At 54.2% G+C, this 21,296-nt stretch overlaps 1 protein-coding gene across 1 annotated transcript in view; it reads right to left on the minus strand.

Moving 5' to 3' along the window:
• ARHGEF17 (Rho guanine nucleotide exchange factor 17) overlaps nt 1-21,296 on the minus strand; it is a 58,677-nt gene that overhangs the window by 15,510 nt on the left and 21,871 nt on the right. Inside the window, exon 2 of the mRNA XM_025459092.3 lies at nt 3,983-4,060. Coding sequence (XP_025314877.3) covers nt 3,983-4,060 — 78 coding nt within the window. The remainder of the gene's footprint in view (nt 1-3,982; nt 4,061-21,296) is intronic.

Consider the following 21,296-nt stretch of genomic DNA (forward strand, 5'->3'; position numbering starts at 1 on the left):
CAAGGTCAGGAGTGCTAGAAGAAGGGTGCTGGGTCAGGGAAGAGGGAGGTTGTTAGCTGGGAATTCAGGGGTCGAAGAAAGACTCAAAGGGTGAGGGGGACACTGAGGAAAGGTGTAGCCTTAGGATGTGGGTTCAAATCCCATCACCTCTGGCTGTTAACCTTGTTATTTATTTATTTTATTTCTTCATCTTAAACTCCTGGCCTACACCTGAAACTACTGTAACGTTGTGTGTCAACTATACCTCAATTTAAAAAAAGAGAAAGAAACTCCTGGCCAGCAGGAACAATATCAATTGATGCGGGGGGCGGGGGGGGCGGGCAGTGGTCACTGCGAGAGAACACTAGGGCTACGGAGTCCAGTCTCAGCTTGAATACCACCTTTGGTCGGGCAGTGTAGACTAGCTGATGAGAGGGAGCACCAGAGAGTCACACTGACAGGGATTCAACCCAAAGTGTGGCATTTCCTGGCTCTGTGACCTTGAACAGAGGCTTTACGCCTCCGTGTCTCAGGTTCATCATCTGTAAAATGAGGGTGACAATGAGACTTATATGATGTAACTTTATGTAAAGTGCACATAGTCAGCACTCAATAAATGTCAGCACTTAGTATTACCACTTGTATTCCCCCAGAATCCTTATGCTTAAACCTGATCCCCAACGTGTTGGCATTTGGAGACAGGGCCTTTGGGTCATGTGTGTAGGGCCCTCATGAATGGGATTTCTGCCCTTATAAAGTAGCCCCACCTACTGTGAAAGTTGGGGCAAGATGGCAAGGTCTGGGTCAGATGTGGAAAAACCCTGGAGTCAGGATGCACATGCGGGCCTGGGGCCTGGGACAGAGAATGTGGATCCGAGCTCACGTGGGGCCTGGCAGGCACAGTGGAGGACGAATTTACTCAAGCCATCTAGGCTGAGTGAGAGCAAAGAATAGAAGGTAGAGCTCTGGAAACATCCAGAGTGTTCATTCGTTTACTTCACAAATCTGCCTCGAGCAGACTGCATCCTGGGAGCAGACTGCATTCTCTGTGAGGATTCAGCAGTGAGCATGAGTGATGAGATCCTGTGTCCTGGACTACAATACCACTTAAAAGTTTGACCCTCGGCAGTTTCTTTAACCTCTCTGAGCCTTCATCTCCTCATCTGAAGAGGGAGTTAGAACATCACAACCTTAATGCAAGGATTAGGTGTGATTTTATACACTTGCATGCAGATCTGCCAGGCAGGATGCTAGATTACACATGCGTCTCTCTTGTAATCTGCACTCGAGGTCGTACTCTTACTATTCCCAGTCTGCAGACAAGGAAGCTGAAGCAGAGACTGGTTATGTAACTCGCTTCAGGTGACATGGCCGTTCAAGACGTAGTGCCAAGTTTGAACACTGGTGGTCAGGCTTGGACCTTGGTCCTTCTGGCTGCCTTGTGTGACAGTCCTTGAGTTCAGCTGACACTCTCTTGCTCATCTCCACCCCCTGCCACCAACACTGTCAACCTGGCCTCCTGAGAACTGTTCTCCCTTAGCTCTTCCACCTGCAGGTCCTGCGAGCCTCCGCACCTGCAGCCCTGAACTGGCCAGGAGATTTGAAGGTAGAGAGACATGCCCAGGTCCTGCCAGCCTCCTATACGTGAGCAAGTTGTGAGCAGCCTCATTACCTGTTCATCTTTGCGATGGGACATGGGTACGATTCATCACATTTTACACACAGAAACAGAAACACCGAGGCTCAGAGAAGAGGAGTAGGCTAGCAGGGAGGCAAGTGACTCAAACCTTGGACAGCCCCGACCCCAATGCCTTCCACTCCCACCTAGGGGATGACAAAGGACCCCACGCACTGGCAGACCCCCACATAACCACTGCCACCTGGCAGCCAGGGGCATCTCTTAAAGATGGCATTCTAGTCATGTCCCTTCTATGCCTTCCTTGTGCTTTCAACAGAGGCCAGCACCTAAGGCAGCAGCCACCTTGGCCACCCCTCCAGGGCTAACTGCTTCATGTTTCCTCCCACCTGCCGGCCTTTGTTCCTACTGTACCCCCGGCCAGAACCATTCCCTGCTGGGCTCTCCCCCTGCCTAATTCCTACCCATCCTCCAGGTCAGCTAAACACCCCAACCTCAAAGAAACTCTCCCTGGCCTGTGACCCCAGGGCAGGTCCCCCATCCTGTGTTCTCATCTTTCTGTGCCCTTACTTTTAATATATAAAAGCAGTGTATTTCCTGTGTGGCAAAATATACATCATAAAATTTGCCATTTTAATCATTTTTAAGCATACTGTTCAGCAGACTTACATTAAATACATTCATGTTGTTGTGGAACCGACAACACCATCCATCTCCAGAACCTTCTCAGCTTCCCAAACCATTAAACACTAACTCCCCCTTCCCTTCCCCCAGCCCCTGGCAACCATGGTTCTACTTTTCTGCTTCTGTGAATTTGGCTACCCCAGGTACCTCGGGGGAGTGCAATCATACCGTATTTGTCCTTTTGTGACTAGCTCATTTCATTTAGCATAATGTTCTCGAGGTTCATCCATGTTGTGGCATGGGTCAGAATTTCTTCCCTTTGCTGGCTGAACGAGTCAGGTGTTACAGGTACACTCTCCATGCACTCTTGTACCCTATCTGTCCACACATATGGTCTGTCTGGCTGGTTACTGTCAGTGTCTGCCATAAACTATGGGCTCCAGGACACAGGATCTCATCACTCATGCTCACTGCTGAACCCTCACAGAGAATGCAGTCTGCTCCCAGAAGATGCTCATGGCAGATTTGTGAAGTAAACGAATGAACACTCTGGATGTTTCCAGAGCTCTACCTTCTATTCTTTGCTCTCACTCAACCTAGATGGCTTGAGTAAATTCGTCCTCCACTGTGCCTGCCAGGCCCCACGTGAGCTCGGATCCACATTCTCTGTCCCAGGCCCCAGGCCCGCATGTGCATCCTGACTCCAGGGTTTTTCCACATCTGACCCAGACCTTGCCATCTCACCCCGACTTTCACGTAGGCGGGGCTCCTACTGTGCTTCGGTCACCCAGACCAGGAGTCTAGGCCTCAACCCACAGCCGACCTGGCCTGACCAGTTCGCTTCCTAAATACCTGTCCCTACTCCCCTCCCCGGTGCTTCTGTCCTCACTGGCCTTTGACCATCTTGTCTGCTGCCCACTTTCCCCCCAGACAGACTTTGTAAAGCATGAATCACATGACATGCTGCCCTTGCTCAAAGCCCTTCACAGACTCTCCAGGGCCCCTGGCAGGGTCCAAACCTTCTTGCTGGTATTCGAGACCCCTACCACATGGCTCCTTACCACATGGCTCCTGCTGGCTCCCCCAGCATCCCCATAGGACCAACCCTTTGTGCTCTGTGCTGCCTCTCCTTACTGGACTTTGCACATGCTGTTCCTGCTGCTGAGAAGACAGATGGGGTGGGAGCCAGCACCTCCTCCAGGGAAAATCCCTGACCCCATGCCTCATAGGTGCCCCCTCAATGTTTTGAGAGTGACCACATACTCAACTATGTCCACCACAGGACTATGAGGTCCTGTGGCAGTGGCTCGTCTCTCTTCTCATTCTTGTGCTTCCTATACCTGGCACAGGGCCTGGCACACAGCAGGGGCTCAACATTTTATTTCATTCAACAAATATTTTCCCAGTCAATGAGTAAGATGGAAGAAGGGGGAAAGCGGGTGGGGGCAAAGATCTAAGCTCAGGCACAAGGCTGCTAGGGGAGGTGGCAGGACAGTAAAGGGAGGGAGTGCCTGCCCTGGGGTAGCCTATCTGGCCTTAAGTCCCCTCTATGTTCTCTCCTGCCCTGGAGGGGGCTTCCTCCTCTGGGGTAGTCATATGATGGGGCACTCTCCATGGGAGGTGATGTATTCCATCTCTCCTCTCTAGTCTCAATCCACAAAATGGGTTTGTTCCCATATGTCTGACAGCCTCCTAGACTCAGAATGGCTGCCCTCAGGGGTGTGGTCCAGCCTCGAGCCTCACCTGCATCAAGGTGCGCAGCGACTCCACATACGACTGCTCTGTGTCCAGCAGGGTCATGGTCACGTGCTTCCGCATGTCCTTGGGGGACAGAAGGCAGAGGGTGAGCAGTGCCTTGTTCCCTTCAGACCCCGCCACCTACAGTCATATGGACCCAGAGAGCCCATCCACACCCAATCCCTGGCCTTTGAGGCCTGTACTCCCACCCTCCAGGGCTGCTGGCTGTTACCTCAAAGCACCACGGACCTCCACTCTGCCAGATGCTTACTCACATGCTCCCTGTGCAGGGAGCACCCTCCCCCTACATCTGAAATGCCCTCCATTCCAGAGTGTGCTCCTTACTCCTCCACCACCGCCCCAAGGCTGCTGGCAGACCTGAGGATCTCCTGTTTACTCCGTGGTTACCCACTGGGCTCCTGAAAAGGACTCAATCAATAACCTCTCACATTTGCAAAGGAAGATGCCTCCAGCCCCACCCCCCACCCCCCCAGCTGCCAACTGTGAAAACCCCTCCTTCAGGCTCAGAGCTACAGGGTCAGACCCTACCAGACTGGGCTGCACACCACCCCTGAGAGTGGAAACTGTGACCTCCCACCACAGATGACAAAAGGGTGGCTCAGAAAGGTGAAGTTAGTGCCAAAGGTCACACGGCAGGTGGGGGCAGGGTTCACCCACTCTCAGACAAGGCTGGATCCCAGTTCTCCCAGTAAAGAAGGTTAATTGAGCCCTACTCCACACCAAGCACTGTTCTAAGCATATATTAGTTCATCCTTCTGACCATGCTGTGAGGTAGACATTCTTCTTCTTCCCATTTTAAGGATGGGAAAAGGACACCCAGGAACTAATGCCTCCATTCTATGAATCTGACGGTCTGTAGTATAGAGTCCCTGAGGGGTCGGTCACCCAGACTCTGCACCCACACCTCCAGGGATAGGGTGTGCACCCCTTACAGGGCAGCCCCATTCCGTGGGAAGGCTTTGCTAGAAGCCAGTCACAGGATGCCTTCTCTGTGTTTGACTCCCTGAGACTCAGTTTACCTACTGCCCCTTGCCACTAGTTCCTATGCCTCTGGCCCACTCCTCCAAGAAGCCTTCGCCAGATGGCACCAGCTGCAACAAGCTCCCTTCCGGGTGAGGGATTCCACTCTGGGTATCCTCTAAGTCCTTGTAGAGGTCCTGAACAAGGCCTCCTCAGAGCCCAGATCTCTGGGGTTTATTCTCCCCTCTCCACTCTTCTTCCCAGGCCTCAGCTTGGCCAGGGCACTTGTCTGGACCTTGTCTCAGGCTCCAGCCATCAAGGCCTGCTGATTGAGTGTCTGTTCTTTGCATGTGGCAATGGAAGTGTGGGTGTCCATGTCTGCGGCATCCCGCCTGTCCCTATCCCTGGAGGCCTTCAGGGGAGGGACTCAACCAGTGGAGCTGAGCTGCCTTGGTCACCTCGGTGCCCAGGGTCAATGTCTGCTGAGTAGATAGGAGTCCAAGGCCTGTTCAGCTTGCCTGATCCAACTCCTGCTCACCCCTCTGCTCGCAGTATGCTCACCTCCCTGTGATCCCTTTCCTCTGATTCAGGGACTTGGGGCTAGGTCTGTCCCCAAACCTGTCAACAGTGAGACACACTCATGAAAGTAAGCTCCTGTGCTAGGAACTCAGGGGTGGAGGGGGTGAGAATGACTTTCCCTTGAGGGAGGGGAGGAGACTAGCTTTGCCCCACCCCCACCAGCTGTGTTTCCTGATAAGTGAGAAGACACTGGGCTCTGCCTCAGAGCCCCAGCTACAGTCAGATCATCTATCCTCAGTGATTCAAAGGCCTTTAAAACAGCAGGGCAGCTTCCATTAGGAGGGAACACCAGTTGGGCCGACCCTAGGATGGAGAGTTTGGGAGAGTACCAAGGGCCAGAAGGGCCTCCCAAGGAAAGGCCCACATGCCCAATCCTCCCCTTGTCCTCCAGGGTCCTCTAAGCACAGATATGGCCTCATTTCTGCCTCACAATCACAGCTCTATGATGATGGTATCATCATCTCCATTTTACAGATGAAGTAGTCAAGTCCAAGAGGTGACTTGACTTGCCCAAGGTCACACAGCCAGAAACCGGCAGAGTGAGGACCAAGTATCTTTATTTTTTTTTAAAGATTTATTTGAGAGAGAGAAAGAGAGAGGGTGAGCAAGGATGGGAGCAGGGGGAGTGGCAGAGTGAGAGGGCGAGAGAGAATCTCAAGTAGACTTCCCACTGAGCACAGTCTGATGTGGGGATCAAGCTCACAACCCTGAGATCATGACCAGAGCTGAAACCAAGAGTCGGACGCAACAGATTGTGCCACCCAAGTGCCCCAACCCCAGTCTCTTTAGCCACCTCATGCTGAGTCTTAGGACACAAGCATCCAGAGTTCTTGCCCAGACTGACCGTCCAGCCATGGGCCACACGGTCCCCGGCTATGCCCCTTCCTAGGCGTGTGAGCTGGGGTAGTCACCTAACTGCTCTAGGGTTCTACATTCTCCTCTATGAAATGGAATGAATTATGCAGCCCTCCCAGTACTGTGAAAGCAGGGAGCTGGGAAGCAGGGCAACTCTCTACTCACGCTGGATCTTCAATGTCCATTCTTACTCTAACTCAGCAAAACAGTCCATCTATATCCATCTCCCTGCTTGGACAGGGAGCTCCCTGAGAGTAGAACCAGGCCGGGCTCAGCCCTGGGCAGCACAAACCCCTCCCCACTCCACTGCCTGGACCTGGCCCTGCCAGGCCCAGTGGTGAGGGTCATGGGCAGGGAGGCCTTCTGAGGGAGGCAGGGCTGGGGCTGAGCCTGGCGGCCCAGCGGGCTGGGGTAACTCACACAGGGAGGCTGACGCTGCAACACCCGCCTTTCCCAGCCTCCTCTGGCTTGAAAGCACAGTGCGCTGTCACTCAGCTGTCAGGTAGAGGCATGGAAAATAAGGCCAGCTCCCTGTCACTGCATGGAGTGCCCTTCTGCACGTGCCCAGACACGGGTGTGAGTGCATGTGGGGGTGGGGGAGCGAGGGGGAGCAAAGGGAAGCAGGAGCCGGGCAATGCAGCTGTCAGGCAGATCAGCAGGCCCACCTGTTCTGGGCGGGACAGCCCTGTAGGCCTAGCCTCCCCCGGGAGCCTGTCACCTCTCAACAGCCCCATCCCCAGACCTCCACTACAGGGGGCACTGAAGTGGGAGAGGGAGGGGGCCTGAGGGCATACAGCAGGAAGACAGAGGGCGGCCTCTCCTACGAGTATGATTGGACATCATGACCCAAAGCTTAAGACCCTATGTACACAGCATGAAGACAGAGACACATGCACACAGAAGCTGTGGAGGCCAGACACCCCGCAAAGAGACCAAAATGAAATGCAGCCAAGTCACTTAGCTGAGAACCAGAGCCTTCAGCCCAGAGATGTAAGGTGCTGGGGAGAAGCACACATTCCACAGCACAGGAAAGACAGAACCAGAGCCCCAGGAGCCCAGGAGAGCAGGACAATCAGAGTCCAGGCCCAGAGAAACATACAAAGGCATGGATACAGCCCCTGGAAACCTCCCCCTCTTCTTCCCCCAGAAGGGAAGAGCACAGAGCCAGGAATGGGGACACCACCATTGCCACCACAGCACGACATCTCCAAGGCCCAGCGGGTCCAGTGGCGTGGAGAGAATGGCAAGGGGGGGGGGGGGCGGCAGCAAATAAGCCAGTGTCACGGTCCCATCCCCCCAGCACATACATACACCTGGGGACTGCCGCAGGCCTGCCAGAGAAAGGCTGATAAAACCTCCCCTTCCTGAGCCGGCGAACCCAGGATTCCGCAGGAGACAGCCTCTGCCTGCACGCTGACCCATATCACGCACTACTACGTATCACCAGGCCTTGCCAAGGCTCGGTCTCAGGGTACCGGCCCCCCACCCCGGTTGAGGCTGCCAGCCCTTCTCCCTGCCCCCATCACCAGTCTCTGAGCCCCCAGGCTCAGATCCGGCTCAGTGTGCCGGCTCGAGTTGCTGGTCCTGCATCCCAGCATCTACCCACGCCTCCCCAGGCCCGCGGCCGCTGGGTTCTGGGTCTTGGCCCCGGCTCCCTGGCTGTCTCCCCACCCCCCCCACCCCCCGTACCTGGGCCTCCCCAGGTTCCTCTGCGTCAGCACCGCTGCTCCCGGCGGGCTCCCCGGAGGCGGTGGCCGGGCCCAGATCGCGCATGTCTTCCAGCGCGATGGTGAACTGGGCCAGGGTCTTCACCATCTGAAGCATGCGGCCGGGCCGCCGCCAGGGCGGGGGGCCGGGGCGGCGGGGCACGGCGGGCCCCCTCTCTCCCACCGTCGCTCCCTCCCTGGGGCTCAGCGGGGCCGCGGCGGCGGGCGCGGCGTCGGTTCCAGCGTCGGGCTGACCGCGACGGCCCGGGCGGCGGCGCTGTTGCCTCCTCCGCTCGGCGAGTGCGCGGGGCGAGCCAGGCGCGCAGGGCGCCGCCGGGCGGGGGAGGGGAGCAGAGACGAGTCCCCGCCCCGCCCCGCGCCCCGCCGCCGGGTGCCCCCTCCGCGCCGAGGGCGGCCAGACCTCGCCCCCGCCCCCGCCCCCGCCGCGCCCCCGCCGCCCCCCACGCAGCGGCCTCCCCTGCGGACTCATCCCCCTCTGAGGACAGAAGTCGGCGCACACCCGTGGACAAAGGCAAGTACGCCGGGAGGCAGGGCCTTTTGTCCACACCTGCGCCCACGCAGGCACACACGGGGGCACGCGCGGATCTACACAGGACAGGCCCAGATACAGGGAAACCTGCCCCCTGGCCTTGATTGGTATATATGTGTGCGTGAGGGCCAAGTGCACACACATGGATGTAGCCCATACACACCTGAACCCTGACACTCAGGACGCCGATCCAGTGCTTCAAAGTGGCACAGGCTCCCGTGTTCACACGACTATAACCAGGCACAAACAGGCACACATATTTAGGGACGAGAATACGAGCACATCCCTGGACACTGGCACTGTTCTCCCGACCCGGGACAGAGCATTAGGGCCTGAGAGAGGAGAGGGCCCTCCCTGAGTCATGCCTACTCCCAGCCCACCCAGTTGACCTGTGTCCTATACTTGAGGCAGTCCTAGTGGATTCCAGTCCTATCCCTCTCCACCCCACCCCCCACCATGGGGAGGGGCTCAGGCATTTGCAACCCCACCACCATCACCAGATGATACTCCAGAATGTTTCCAAGCATGATCCCCAGGAGATGGTCCTCAAATCGCAGGTGATGCCAGAACTCACAGGGTAAGCTTTGTTTTTGTACCAGCTCCCCTCCCACCAGAGGGTCCTGATGCACCCTGCAGCTGACTGGGGAGCCCTCTGTGCTGGCTGGCTTTGTGCTTCTTTAGTGTACCGAGGGCGGAACTCCTGATGCTTTCCCGCAAAACTTACTTTCCCCTGGTTTTCTTGCACAGTGGAAACCTTCTGACCCATTGCCCAAGCCAGTCCCTGCCATCCCTCTATGCCTTGCTTAATGTGCCCCAACCACTTGTTTTAACTCTTTAGAAGCAGACCAGACTCTCTCCTAGCTCAGGGCCTTGGCCCTTGCCTTTTCCCTCTCCTTGCAGTGTTTTTGCTTTCCCTTTAAGACTAATTTTGGTGCAAATGTCACCTCCTCAGGGAAGCCCTCCCTGATCCTCAGATCAGGCCAGGTGCACCTGCTCTGTGCTCTCAAAGATCTTAGTTTTTCTTAACCAGATACCATAGTTTGTAATTACACATTTGAACAATTGCTAGATTGATGGCCATCTCCTCCCAGGAGACTGTAGGTTCCCTGAGGGCAAGGTCCATGGCCCTTTGTAAACCACAGCACTCTGCACATAGGTGTTGGCTGATAAAACTTCAATAACTCTTCCCCTTCTCTTCTCCCCACACACTGAGCAGTCATCATGGGGAGGCAAATCTTGTAATTCCCTGCTCACGAACCTCCCCTGGCAGCCCCGTGGCACGGGATCAACCCCTCTTACTGGCCCTTGCAGCCTCCTGTGCTGTTCTGCTCACCCTGCTACCTTCTCCTGTTCAGCCCTCAGCCAGGTGAATCGATACCCCACAGTCCCATCCAAGGGAATTAATTATTCCTTACCCTCTCCTGAGAAGGCAGGACAGGAGCCCAGTAGCACTAGCCTCCTCATCTCTGATGAGGAGGCTAAAAGTCCAACACTAAAATTTCAACTTCCCAACAGACAATCCCAGGGTGGTCAACAATGAAAACAGGCATTGAATTCCAAGAAAGTAGCAAGACAAAACAGCTGTGACCCCCACCTGGCAGCGGCTCCCAGAGCAGTGAGGCCCGCGCTCACTGGGGAGTGGGGTGTGGGGAGGATGGGGGGAGTGGGCAGGGCCTGACGCCTGATAGGTGCTTGCTGAGTTTGTGCTGCCCTAAACAATTGGTGAGCCCATCTGTCTCTCCTGTGTCCCAACAGGGCCGGGCCTAGAGTAACTCCTGAGCCAGCTCGTTGAATAAAAATGAATGAAACCATGAGTGTGTGCTGATCCCTCTGTGACAGTGGCTTGTGACAGTGGTTCTCAAAGTGCAGGCCCTGTGTACCCGCAGGGAATGTGTTAGAAATGCACATTCTTACCGTCCCCCCCCACCCCCCCCTCCACACTACCTTACAGACCTGAAACTCTGGGTGGGGCCTAGCAATCTGTCTACTGGCAGTCTTCAAGGCCTAGAGCCTGCCTGGCCACAGCATCTCATCCCTTCTGTCCCTGGGAGGCAGAATAAGGGCTCCCCAGGAAGGCCCCAAGCCCTTCTCTACCTCTAGTTTGAACCAAGAATCAGTGAGTCCATCTACCTCTTATCCTCCCAGTGGGATAGATTATGGACTTCCCTAGGGGAATTGGCGTGGGGCCTCCACCTCCTCCTCCTCTCAGGGCTGGGCAAGTTGGGGGAGGGTTTGGAAAAGCCAGAACAGTTTGCTGAGTGATGATTTAAGCATAGAGAATGGACACACCCCGTGGACAAATCTAAATAGCCAGGTCCCAAAGATAATCCCACACTCGCACAAGGGCTGTGGTTTGAACGTCCCAACTCTGCCCCATTGCTTGATCACTGTCACTACTTAACTCACTTTTGGTTTTTCTCTCAGCACCTCCTCCCCCATCTGACTCTCCCTCTCCTGCAGTATGACCTGGGGCCTCATTTCCTCTGAGCACTTGCGAGGCCATGCCTAGTGCTAGGGCTTGTTAGTAAGGTGGATCTATTCCCTCACTAATTTCAGCAGGACCAGGCCCTGCACAGATGAATCCACTCTGGCTGGCATCCAGGAACTCCCAAGCAATATACAGGGCCCTGCAGAAGGAGTCAACTCTGCCTGGGGGGTCGGGGGTATTCAGGGAGGGCTTCCTGGAGGAGGCAGAGTTTGAACAACATCCTGAGGTCAAGAAATCCAGAGGCACGTGGGTGCCCAGATGGCAGAGTTCACTGGAGTTGCCCTGGAGAAGGGGGCAGGGCTTGGTGCTAAGGTACTGCTTGCTGCTGCTGCTTCATTAAAGATGGCTAATTACATCCAAGCCCGTTGTCATGGCAACTGGGGAGCTGGTGGGGTGGGGAAATGAGAGGAAGCTGAGAGAAGGAGCAGGAGCACACAGTGCTGAATCAGGGTGTCCAGGGATCACCCCCACAACAGCAAGGCATAGGAGCCCCTGAAGGGGAGGTCAGTTTGGATGGGGGGGTTGGGGACACCATGTATACCACGGAGCACCCCTATGTGGGTCTGGTTTTTTTGTTGCTTGGCTGAAATGAACTCCCTTTTTAGGCACTGATGTCTTCTTTCCTTTTGGGTATCTACAGTTGTCTGGAATGGGTCTGGCTCAGAATAGTTTTTATAAGTGTATGAGGTGGCTGGTAAGGGCCCTCCTCTCCATATTCCACACCCCACCACAACCCATATACCACCCTCATCCCACCAAGCAGCTCCCTCCTCCTTAGGGGAAGAGGAGAGGCAGGGAGGGGAACAGGGCTTTGCTCCACAAAGCCACCACCCTACTGTAGGAGAAGCAGAGTGGGTATGCCAGTTGGGTGGAACCATGCTTCTGCCGGTCTTGGGGAACACCTAACTCTCCCTGTCTAGCCCTGTCAGCTGACAGCTCCCCATTTCTCAAGCCTACTATCTTGTTTACCTGCCTCTGGACAAGCCTCTCACTATGAGCCCCACCAAGATCTCCTACAAGACTTCTTGCCCACTTGGGGCCACTTGGTCCTGCAGCTAGTGCTGGACCAACTGATGCCCAGTGATGAGAAAGGACAGACGGAAAGGTAACGAGTAAGGGCTGACCAGGATGGGACAATGACAGGTGAGTAAATAAATGGATGAGTGAGCAGAACGATGTATCTGTAACAAATCAACACATGGATGGATGTGCATACACGTGGTTGGGGATGAGTAATTAATTGAGTTTTTATTTTCTTCATTTGTTGATTAGCTCAGCAAATATTTACTGAATACCTATCAGGTATCAAACACTGTGTTGGGGATATAAAGGTAAGAAAAGAGGGCTGTGCCCTGCTGGGCACCACAGTCTAAATGGGAAGACAGGAATTAAAAAAGAAATGACAAAATGAAACAAACAACAACAAAAAGAAATGACAAAGACAGTTCAGGTTCTGGGCAGTGGGTCTCACCGAGCTCCTGTGGGGTGGGGAGAGGTCTCCAGCCTTTCATATCTGCACAGCTCTGTGTAAGTATCCGCCACAGAGGGTCTGGCCCCCAGAGCTGCCCAAACCAGACCGGGACCACCATAATCTTAGAATCCTCACCATCACTAATGCTGTTTGAGTTCTTTCCAAGGTGTCAAGCCTCCCACCCATTGCTTTCCAAGCTCTGGCTCCTTTAATCCCCACAGTAGCCCTACATCAACGGCTCTGTTATTGTTTCTTTCTTTTTTTTTAAGATTTATTTATTTATTTATTTATGAGAGACACACAGAGAGAGAGGCAGAGACACAGGCAGAGGGAGAAGCAGGCCCCATGCAGGGAGCCCAATGTGGGACTCGATCCCCGCCCGCCCCCCCCCGCCCCCCCCCCCTCCCCAGGATCACGCCCTGGGCTGAAGGTGGCGCTAAGCCACTGGGACACCAGGCTGCCCCTCTGTTATTGTTTCTCCTCCATTTTACAAACAAGGAAACTGAGGCTCAGGGCAGTCACCTAACTGATAAGGGGTGAAGCTGAGGCGGTTGCCTGCAGGGCCCACCTCCTCTGAGGGGAGAGCCCCGCTCCACCTCCTCTCTGTCGTCTCATGCACTCAGCTTGGCCTCCCCCTGCCTCCCTGGTGCACTGGTTGTCCGAATTGCCTTTTCCCAGCCTTTCTCATTGCTACCGAGATAATGACATAAAGAGGTTGTCCTGACCCAGGGTGGCTTTGGTGGAAAACAAAATGCCGTCAACAGGCAATGCTGGGATCAAGGAGAACCCTCCTCCCCCAGGGAACCAAGCCCTGGCCAGTGGCCCAGAAGGACTGTCTTCCTGACCTCACCGGCACCACCGGCATGGAGTTAGTCCCTAGCCTGATGGGCTGTGCACGCCATTGATGGTGCTGCCACCCCCCAGGGTCTTCAGGTTCATCAGTGAGACCAAAGTTCCAAAAGAGGGACTTCCCAGCATAGGAATGAAGAGGGCAGGCTCTGAAGCCAGACTGCTTGGGCTCACATCCTGGCTCTACCACTGGCTAGCGATGTGTGACCTTCAACGAGCCACTTCCCCTCCTGGGGCCTTAGTCTCTTCATCTCTTCTTGTCTGAGACCCCTTCCCTCTTCTTCCCATAGTCTGTCCCTTTGTTGTTGTTGTTTTTTCCCTTTCTTTTTTTTAGATTTTATTTATTTATGAGAATACACAGAGAGGAGAGAGAGAGAAGCAGAGACGCAGGCAGAGGGAGAAGCAGGCTCCATGCAGAGCCCGAGGTGGGACTCGATCCCTGGGCTGAAGGTGGTGCTAAACCACTGAGCCACCCGGGCTGCCCTAGTCTGTCCCTTTGTCCGGCCTTCCCAGGACATGGCCTGTCCCCTACAGACCCTCTCTTCCGGAAGGAGGAGTCTCTCAAGGCTCCACGGAGTTCCCAGGCACCATCCAGACCACAGGGCTCCCTTGGGACTGGCTGCTCAGGGTGGGCCCCAGAATTCTGGGGAATGTGCTGGGGAATGGGAAAGAGAGACTGAGGGCCAAAGGAGCCTCCGGTCCTTCCTGCCACAGGAAGGCTGCTGCCCTGCTTAGGTGGGACTGTGTGTAAGTGACACGATGTGTGTCTCATCTGTGTGGACCCACCCACATTGTCTGTGTATACCTGTCAGTGGTCCGTGACCACACCATGGCACAGCCCATCGGTGGGTGATGGTCCGTGTAGTTCCTTGGCAGAAGTGAATGGTGAAGGCCACTTCAGTAATCATCAAAAGCAGCCATAGCTGTAATTTTCTGAGTGCTCACTATGTGCCAGGCGTGAGCCTCGCACTTTATACCGCTGTTTCATCCACAGAACCACTCAGCTAGGTGTGGCAGCTTGTGCTTTTCAAAGAGAGCCACCACAACACCTTCCACACCACGTGCTCTTCTTATAGGGTGGCACTGACACTCTTCCACAGTATGATTAAGTTTATGTCCCCTTCCCCTGGAAACTGGGTGACCTCTGTGACTGCCTCAGTTTCACGGAATACAGCAAAAAGGATACTATGTGACATCCAAAGCTAGGCTGTAAAAATGCCATGTACTTCCACCTTGCTCTCTTGGGTCACTCGTTCCTGAAGCCTAGCTGCCGCAGAGGCCATGTGTAGGATCTTCCAGCTGACCACCCAGATAAGGTCCCACCCACGTGCTGGCACACACTGCCAGATCAATGAGGGAGGATGCCTTCAGGGTGACTCCAGCCCAGACGCTATCTGGCTGCAACTGCATGAGAGACTGCATGACAACTACCTAGCTGGGGAAACTGAGGCCTTAGAGAGGGAATGAAGCCATAGTCATGGAGTCAGGAAGTAGCAGAACTGGGCTAAGAACCCAGGGTTCCTAATGTCCTAAAGAGAGAAGCGAAGCAAGGGGATGATTTCTGCGCAGACCTAGACTTCATCTATTGGCCCAGAGAGGTCCAGCTGGGACCCCCACCTCAGCAGCACTAAAAAAAAATCTCACCTTCTAGAAATTGACCCTGATGGCTGACAGGAGTTCAAGGTGGCAGCTCTCACTCCCTGTGCTGGGAGCTCAGGCCCAATTTCTGGCTGAGGAGCCGCACTGGCCACCTCTCAACCCAGAAGAAGCACCTCCACCCATGGCACTCCTGACCCCCTCCTGGACCTCCAGGAAGGCATGCGCCCCCCATACCCTCGGTGGAATCTGACTTTTACTACCAGCTCATGTCAAGTGAAGTGCTGTTTCTCATGTATTATCTCATTTAATCCTCTAAGTTATATATAACTCTTACCCCGATTTTACAGAGGCTCCAAAAACTGAAGCAATATGCCTGAGGTCAAGAAATTGCGAAACTAGGATTGGCAAAGCTGGGCTTTAACCCCATATAATCATCATATCAGGGAGGCGAGTGACTTCCCCAGGGTCACAGAGCACATAAATGAATCAAGCCAAGTCCAGGACACCTTGACATAGATGGTGATGGGCTGTATTCTCTTCCTTGAATGACTGGCACTAATAGAGACGGAAATAGGAGGAAGGTCCGTGTCCATAGCATTCCCCCTCCCCCTGCCATAAGGTACACAAAGACAGAGACCAAGACTCTAGGAGGATGGTCAGGCTGGGTCCCTGACTTATACCAAGTGCACAATACGTATGTGTCAAATGACTGACTTGCTTCATGACAGCAGAGTCACTCCCCACTCTGGGATTGTTTCTTCCTCTGTAGACAAATGGGGAAGGAAGGAGGGTTCAGGTGGACTCTAAATTCCTCACCATGCTCCCTAAAGGAGGCGTGTAAGTAAGGTCACGGCTGAGACGGCCAGTGGACAGCCTGATCATCCTCCTAGATTTCGGGGGCCAGGATCCAGCCTTCTGGCTAAAGCCAGAACTGCACTTCCACCAGACACCCACAGATGGCAGCAGAGGCCTGCATGGCAGGGCCTGCGGTGCATGTGGTTTGAATTTAACTGGTCTTTTTTCATGTGGTTTTTTTTTTTTTTTTTCCTTTCTTCTCTCTGCCCTCCCCCATCCCTGCTTAATTTCAAGAAGATACAGCTGGACCTTCCATCTTGGGAAGGAAGAGTTTCTTAACATCAAGGATAATGGCCGGAAGCAGGAGGTGGGGGGTAGGGGATAGGTGGATAGACCCCAACAGATGTGAAAAATACCTCCTGACCAGCTAATAAGTTCTGAATTTCCTCATCTCCAGGGCCCAAGAGGCTGGGACTGTCATCTCTACCTTTCAGGCAGGCAAACTGAAACCCAGATCTTCTGGGTCCCACTTCTGAGTCTGAGGGGCCAGGTTGGCCCACCCTTGGAGGCCAGGGGTGTGGGACAAGGACTCCGCTGGGAATCTGATGAAGCCTTAGAGTAGAATTTGTTCCATCTGGCAACTGTAGCTCCCAGGAAATGCACCCATCCAACCCTGTGCACATTTCTGCCCACAACAGTGGTCTGGCCTGCGGTCCCAGTCCTAGCTCAGAACCTGTGTATGGTCACCTCCCAGAGCCCTCCCGTCCCAACCCTAGAAACTGTCTCATTCAAAATGTCTTAACTGTGCTCGGCATAGAACACTGCCTAGAGATCTGGGCCTATATGGTCTGGGCCCAGCACGGCCACCTTCTAGCTGTTGCAAACATGCCTTCCCTTCAGCCTCGGTTTCCCTGCTTGGAAAATGAGGCTGAACACCTGCTGCACAGTAGATGCTCTGCAAAGGAGGGCTCCCTCCCCTCGCCTCCACCCAGTTCTCCACCATGCAGGGAGGCTGGGGTGAGGGATCGTGGGAAAGGAAGTTATCCAGTGTCTGTTTCCAGACCCTCCTGCTCCCTCCCTCTCTCGGACCCAGGCACAAGCTGGGGGAGGGAGGGTGGGCTCCATTTGTGTGTGCCTTCGGGGTGGGATGGGGTGTCCTGCCTCTAGAGCGGAAGATGACTCACTGGGCTGTGGGCCAGGCACCCTGGGAAAGGCCAGGCCAGCCTCAGGCCAGAGCCCCAGGGAGCTGAAAGGCAGGGAGGAGGGGGCAGGGCCTGCCAGAGCTGTAGATATAATCCTGGGGGTTCTCAAAGCCTAGCAGACAAAAGAGGCAATCTTCCCCACTTACAATGGTGCCAGAAATTATACTCAAGCCACCAAAGGCCAAGGGAAGCTTGAGGCTTTATCAGCTCCTACCAACCTACTGATACGACCTCTGTTCTAGGTGTGGATGCTGCTGGAACAAGGCAGAGGTGATCCCTCCCCTTTGGAGCTTGCAGACTTCAGTATCCATGCCTAGAACAGTCTGGCCCACACAGTAAGTAAGTGCTCAGTACATATCTTTGAATCAATGAATGAATGAAAGTTTCAGTGTTATGACTGTGCACAGCAAGCTTAGAATGCCCATGTTCAGCCTTCCTTATAAAGGAGGGAGCCAGAGAAAGGTGCATTCCTTCTCATTTTATGTATAGGCACCAAGGCTCAAGGCTCGGAGAGGGAAGTGTCTCGAGACTCCCAGGGCAGCAGGCAGTCAGCTGAGGCTAGAACTGGGCCCTTGGGGCTCTTCCACTAAATCTTGTCTAAAGGGGCCTAATCTGCTGGGAGGCATTGTGGCCCCTACCTCCCCTACCCCTACCCTATTCCAAGACCCAGGGGTCACCCCAGGAGAGAGCAAGTTCAATCCATAATTAAGTCATTCTGGACCTTAAGTGAGCTCTGAGTACCCTGGCCCAACCCATAGCTCAGGGAAGCCCCTCTCATCATACCAGATAAGCCTAGGGTGGTAGAGAAGCCCAGTGACAGTGAATAAGCACTGCTCAACAATCCTTCCACCCCAGCCTCCAGGGGGCTGGCACTGGGTCTGGGTCATGCTGGTAGAAGTGGTCTCTTCCAATGGCTGACCAGAGGCAGCCTCGACTTCCAAGCCTCACTATTCTGCATCGACAACTAGTGACCAGAACTCATGCCTGGGCAGCCACAGTTGCCTGTGTGCCTGCACACACACACACACACACACACACACACACACACACACTCACACGCAACAGGATTCACAGCTGCAAGTCAGCCTGAGACAGGCCTAGGCTCCACTGTCCCAAAGCCCCAAGACAAGGACTATCACTTCCAGGAAGCTGTTCTAATATCCCAGATCTGATGACTCCCCTCCTGCTCTGAGCACCTTGGGCTTCTGGAGTTGCAGCCTTGCTCTCCTGATACTGACAGTAAGTGGCATCATCCAGCACTTCAGTTTACAAAATGCTTGTCGGGCCTAATCTCATCAGATTCTCATAGCCATGCAGCGGGGAAACCAAGGCTCAGTGAGGAGTCAAAACTTGCTCAGGCTGTCAAGATGAAGGTGGTGAGGCTGGGGCTCAATACCTACCCCCCCACACCACCCCCGCCTGGCAGTGCAGCAATGGCACAATGATCAGAGTTAATCTCTCAAGGGGTTCCTAAGTGCTGCTTACAGGTTTTTTTGTTTGTTTTTTGTTTTTAAATATTTGACTTATTTATTCATGAGAGACACAGAGAAAGGCAGAGACACAGGCAAAGGGAGAAGCAGGCTCCATGCAGGGAGCCGGATATAGGACTCTATCCCGGGACCCCAGGATCACGCCCTGGGCCAAAGGCAGGAGCTAAACTGCTGAGCCACCCAGGCGTCCCTAATAACAGGTTTTTATTTTAACCTGGAGATGGGCCTCCTTGTTGGGCCCTATTATTACCCTGCTTTACTCAAGAGGAGATGGGCACTGAAGAAGTTAAGGACTGCGCTCAAGGTCTCAGGGTGGCAGGATCTGTGCCCACAGGGTGCCCCAGGGTCAGGATATCGATCCACATCTATTCCACTGTGCAGGAGAGGGGGTGCCTTCCCATCCAGGGAACAGCAGCACAGGAGGACAAGGACACTCACACGGCCTTCTTCACAACAGTGGGAAGCGGCCACGAGGCTGTGTGAATCACACACTTACAGAGCTCTTGAAAATGCCATGGAGAAATGTTCAGTTCATATTTACTGAAAAGCAAGAAGCATACATGCGGCACCACCATCATGTCATGAAATATACATACATATATATGCAAGGAGAAAAGCCTGGAAACAAATACACTGTACACCTGAAAGTTAACAGTGGGTCGGGGCCCTGGAAAAAGGAGGGCAAAGCCAGAGAATACATTGCACTGACGGCTGCCCCAACCTCCAGGAGGCCCATATCTGTGCCAGTTTCCTCTATATAATATGGAATATGAAGGGCTTACTTAGCTCAGTGCCTGGAACAGAGCTCTCAATAAACACTGGCTGGTAATGAATAAGCAGAGAACCTCAGAAGGCAGGTGATCTCAGGTTGCCTGGGTGGCACAGTTGCTTGGATGTCCGACTCTTGGTTTTGGCTCTGTCATGATCTCAGGGTTGTGGGATCTCTGCCCCGGATTGGGTTCTCTGCTCTGCTCAGAGTCTGCTTAGGATTCTCTCTCCCTTGCTTTCTGCCCCCCCACCCCCATGCGTGCGTGCGTGCACGCACGCACGCATGCACACATGCACTCTCTCTAAGTAAATAGGTAGGTCTTAAAGAAAAAGAAGGCAGGTCATCTCAGAGGCTGAGTGCACTACCCCTCTTCCAGGATAGGCATCCTCTGGCAGTCATTTTTTATAACCCCAGGAGCAAGGAGCTCACCCCCTCCAAAGGTATCAGGTAACTCCTTCCACAATGGGGGATGTCTGCTTGGGAGAAAGCCCAAGATAGGCTGGGCCCTTCAGTCCCTAGGCAGCATAGTGGTGACCTTAGGAAGGCTCTTCCAACTCCCATTCCAAATCCTCAGTCTTAGACCCTTTCATGGGACGATTCTCCAGGTGTAAGCCTAAATGAGGCTTTCTGGGTGGCTCTCTTGTCCCCAGCCCAGGTGACCACCTTGTTCCCTCCCACTGTGTCTGGGACAACAGAGTAGCAGTTTCTGGCAGCATTTTGTGCCTTTTCCATTTTCTCCTTTGGAAAACAAATGAGAAACCAGCTGGGTCTGATCTCCTCCCTACCCCACTCCCAGCCCCCCTAGTCCCTGAGGGGCGGGAGGCCCTCTCTGCCTCCTCCCTGGACAACAGCCCTGGTGGAGAACCCTGAGAGGAGGGGCCCTGCGAGCTGGCTGTTACCACGGCAATGGCAGCCCTGGAATTTGACCACTGGGGCCTAGGAGTGGGGGTGGGGAGTTGGTACAGGCTGCGTGGGGGCAGGGAGGAGGGTCTGGGCCCAGGAAGCCAAGAAGAGCAAAAGCAGAGCAGGGGTAGAAGCCCCTCCATGGCCTCAGTTTCCCCATCTGTATAGAGGCAAGGACCTCAAGCTCTTTCTTCCCAGCTCCAATCCAAACTCGAATCTGAGTGAGAGCCAGGGATAGCAGAAGCATGCAAGTCCAGTTGTCTCTTTTGATGGATAGTGACCCCAGTGGACAGAGACTGGCCCCAGGTCACACAGCAAGTCCAGGACAGCACCAGGACTAGACCCTGGGAGGGTGGTCTTTCCCTATTTTGTCACTGGAGAGGACAACAATGCCTGCTTCATGGTAGAGGGAAGAGGAGCTCCAGGAATGGCTATGGTTGGGCTGGGCCGGGTCCACTCCTCAGACAACTGACAGTGTGCCTGACCCAGCAACCCTCAGCATTCCTGGACCCAGAGGGCTGGCAAAGGGCCTGCCCCCCACCTCTGCCCACAGTTCCAGGCTGCAGTGGGTATTTTTATTTATTTACTTATTTTTTAATTTTTATTTATTCAATCATAAGAGACAGAGAGAGAAAGAGAGAGAGAGGCAGAGACACAGGCAGAGGGAAAAGCAGGCTCCATGCAGAGAGCCCGACGTGGGACTTGATCCCGGGTCCTAGGATCACACCCTGGGCCGAAGGCCGCGCCAAACTGCTGAGCCACCTGAGCCATCCATGCAGTGGGTATTTTTATTTTTTTTATTTTTATGTATTTATTTATTTATCTATTCATGAGAGACAGAGAGAGAGAGAGAGAGAGAGGCAGAGACACAGGCATTGAGAGAAGTAGGCTCCATGCAGGGAGCCCGGTGTGGGACTCGATCCCGGTACCCCAGGATCACGCCCTGGGCTAAAGGTAGCGCTAAACTGCTGAGCCACCCAGGGATCCCTTGCAGTGGGTATATTTAAATGGGTGCCTGTCAATCTCTGCCTTCCTGCCTGCCTACTCCAAGAACACAGTGAATTCTGCTGCCAGCCCCAAAAC

This window comes from Canis lupus, chromosome 21 (genome assembly GCF_003254725.2).
Source record: "Canis lupus dingo isolate Sandy chromosome 21, ASM325472v2, whole genome shotgun sequence".
NCBI lineage: Eukaryota > Metazoa > Chordata > Mammalia > Carnivora > Canidae > Canis > Canis lupus.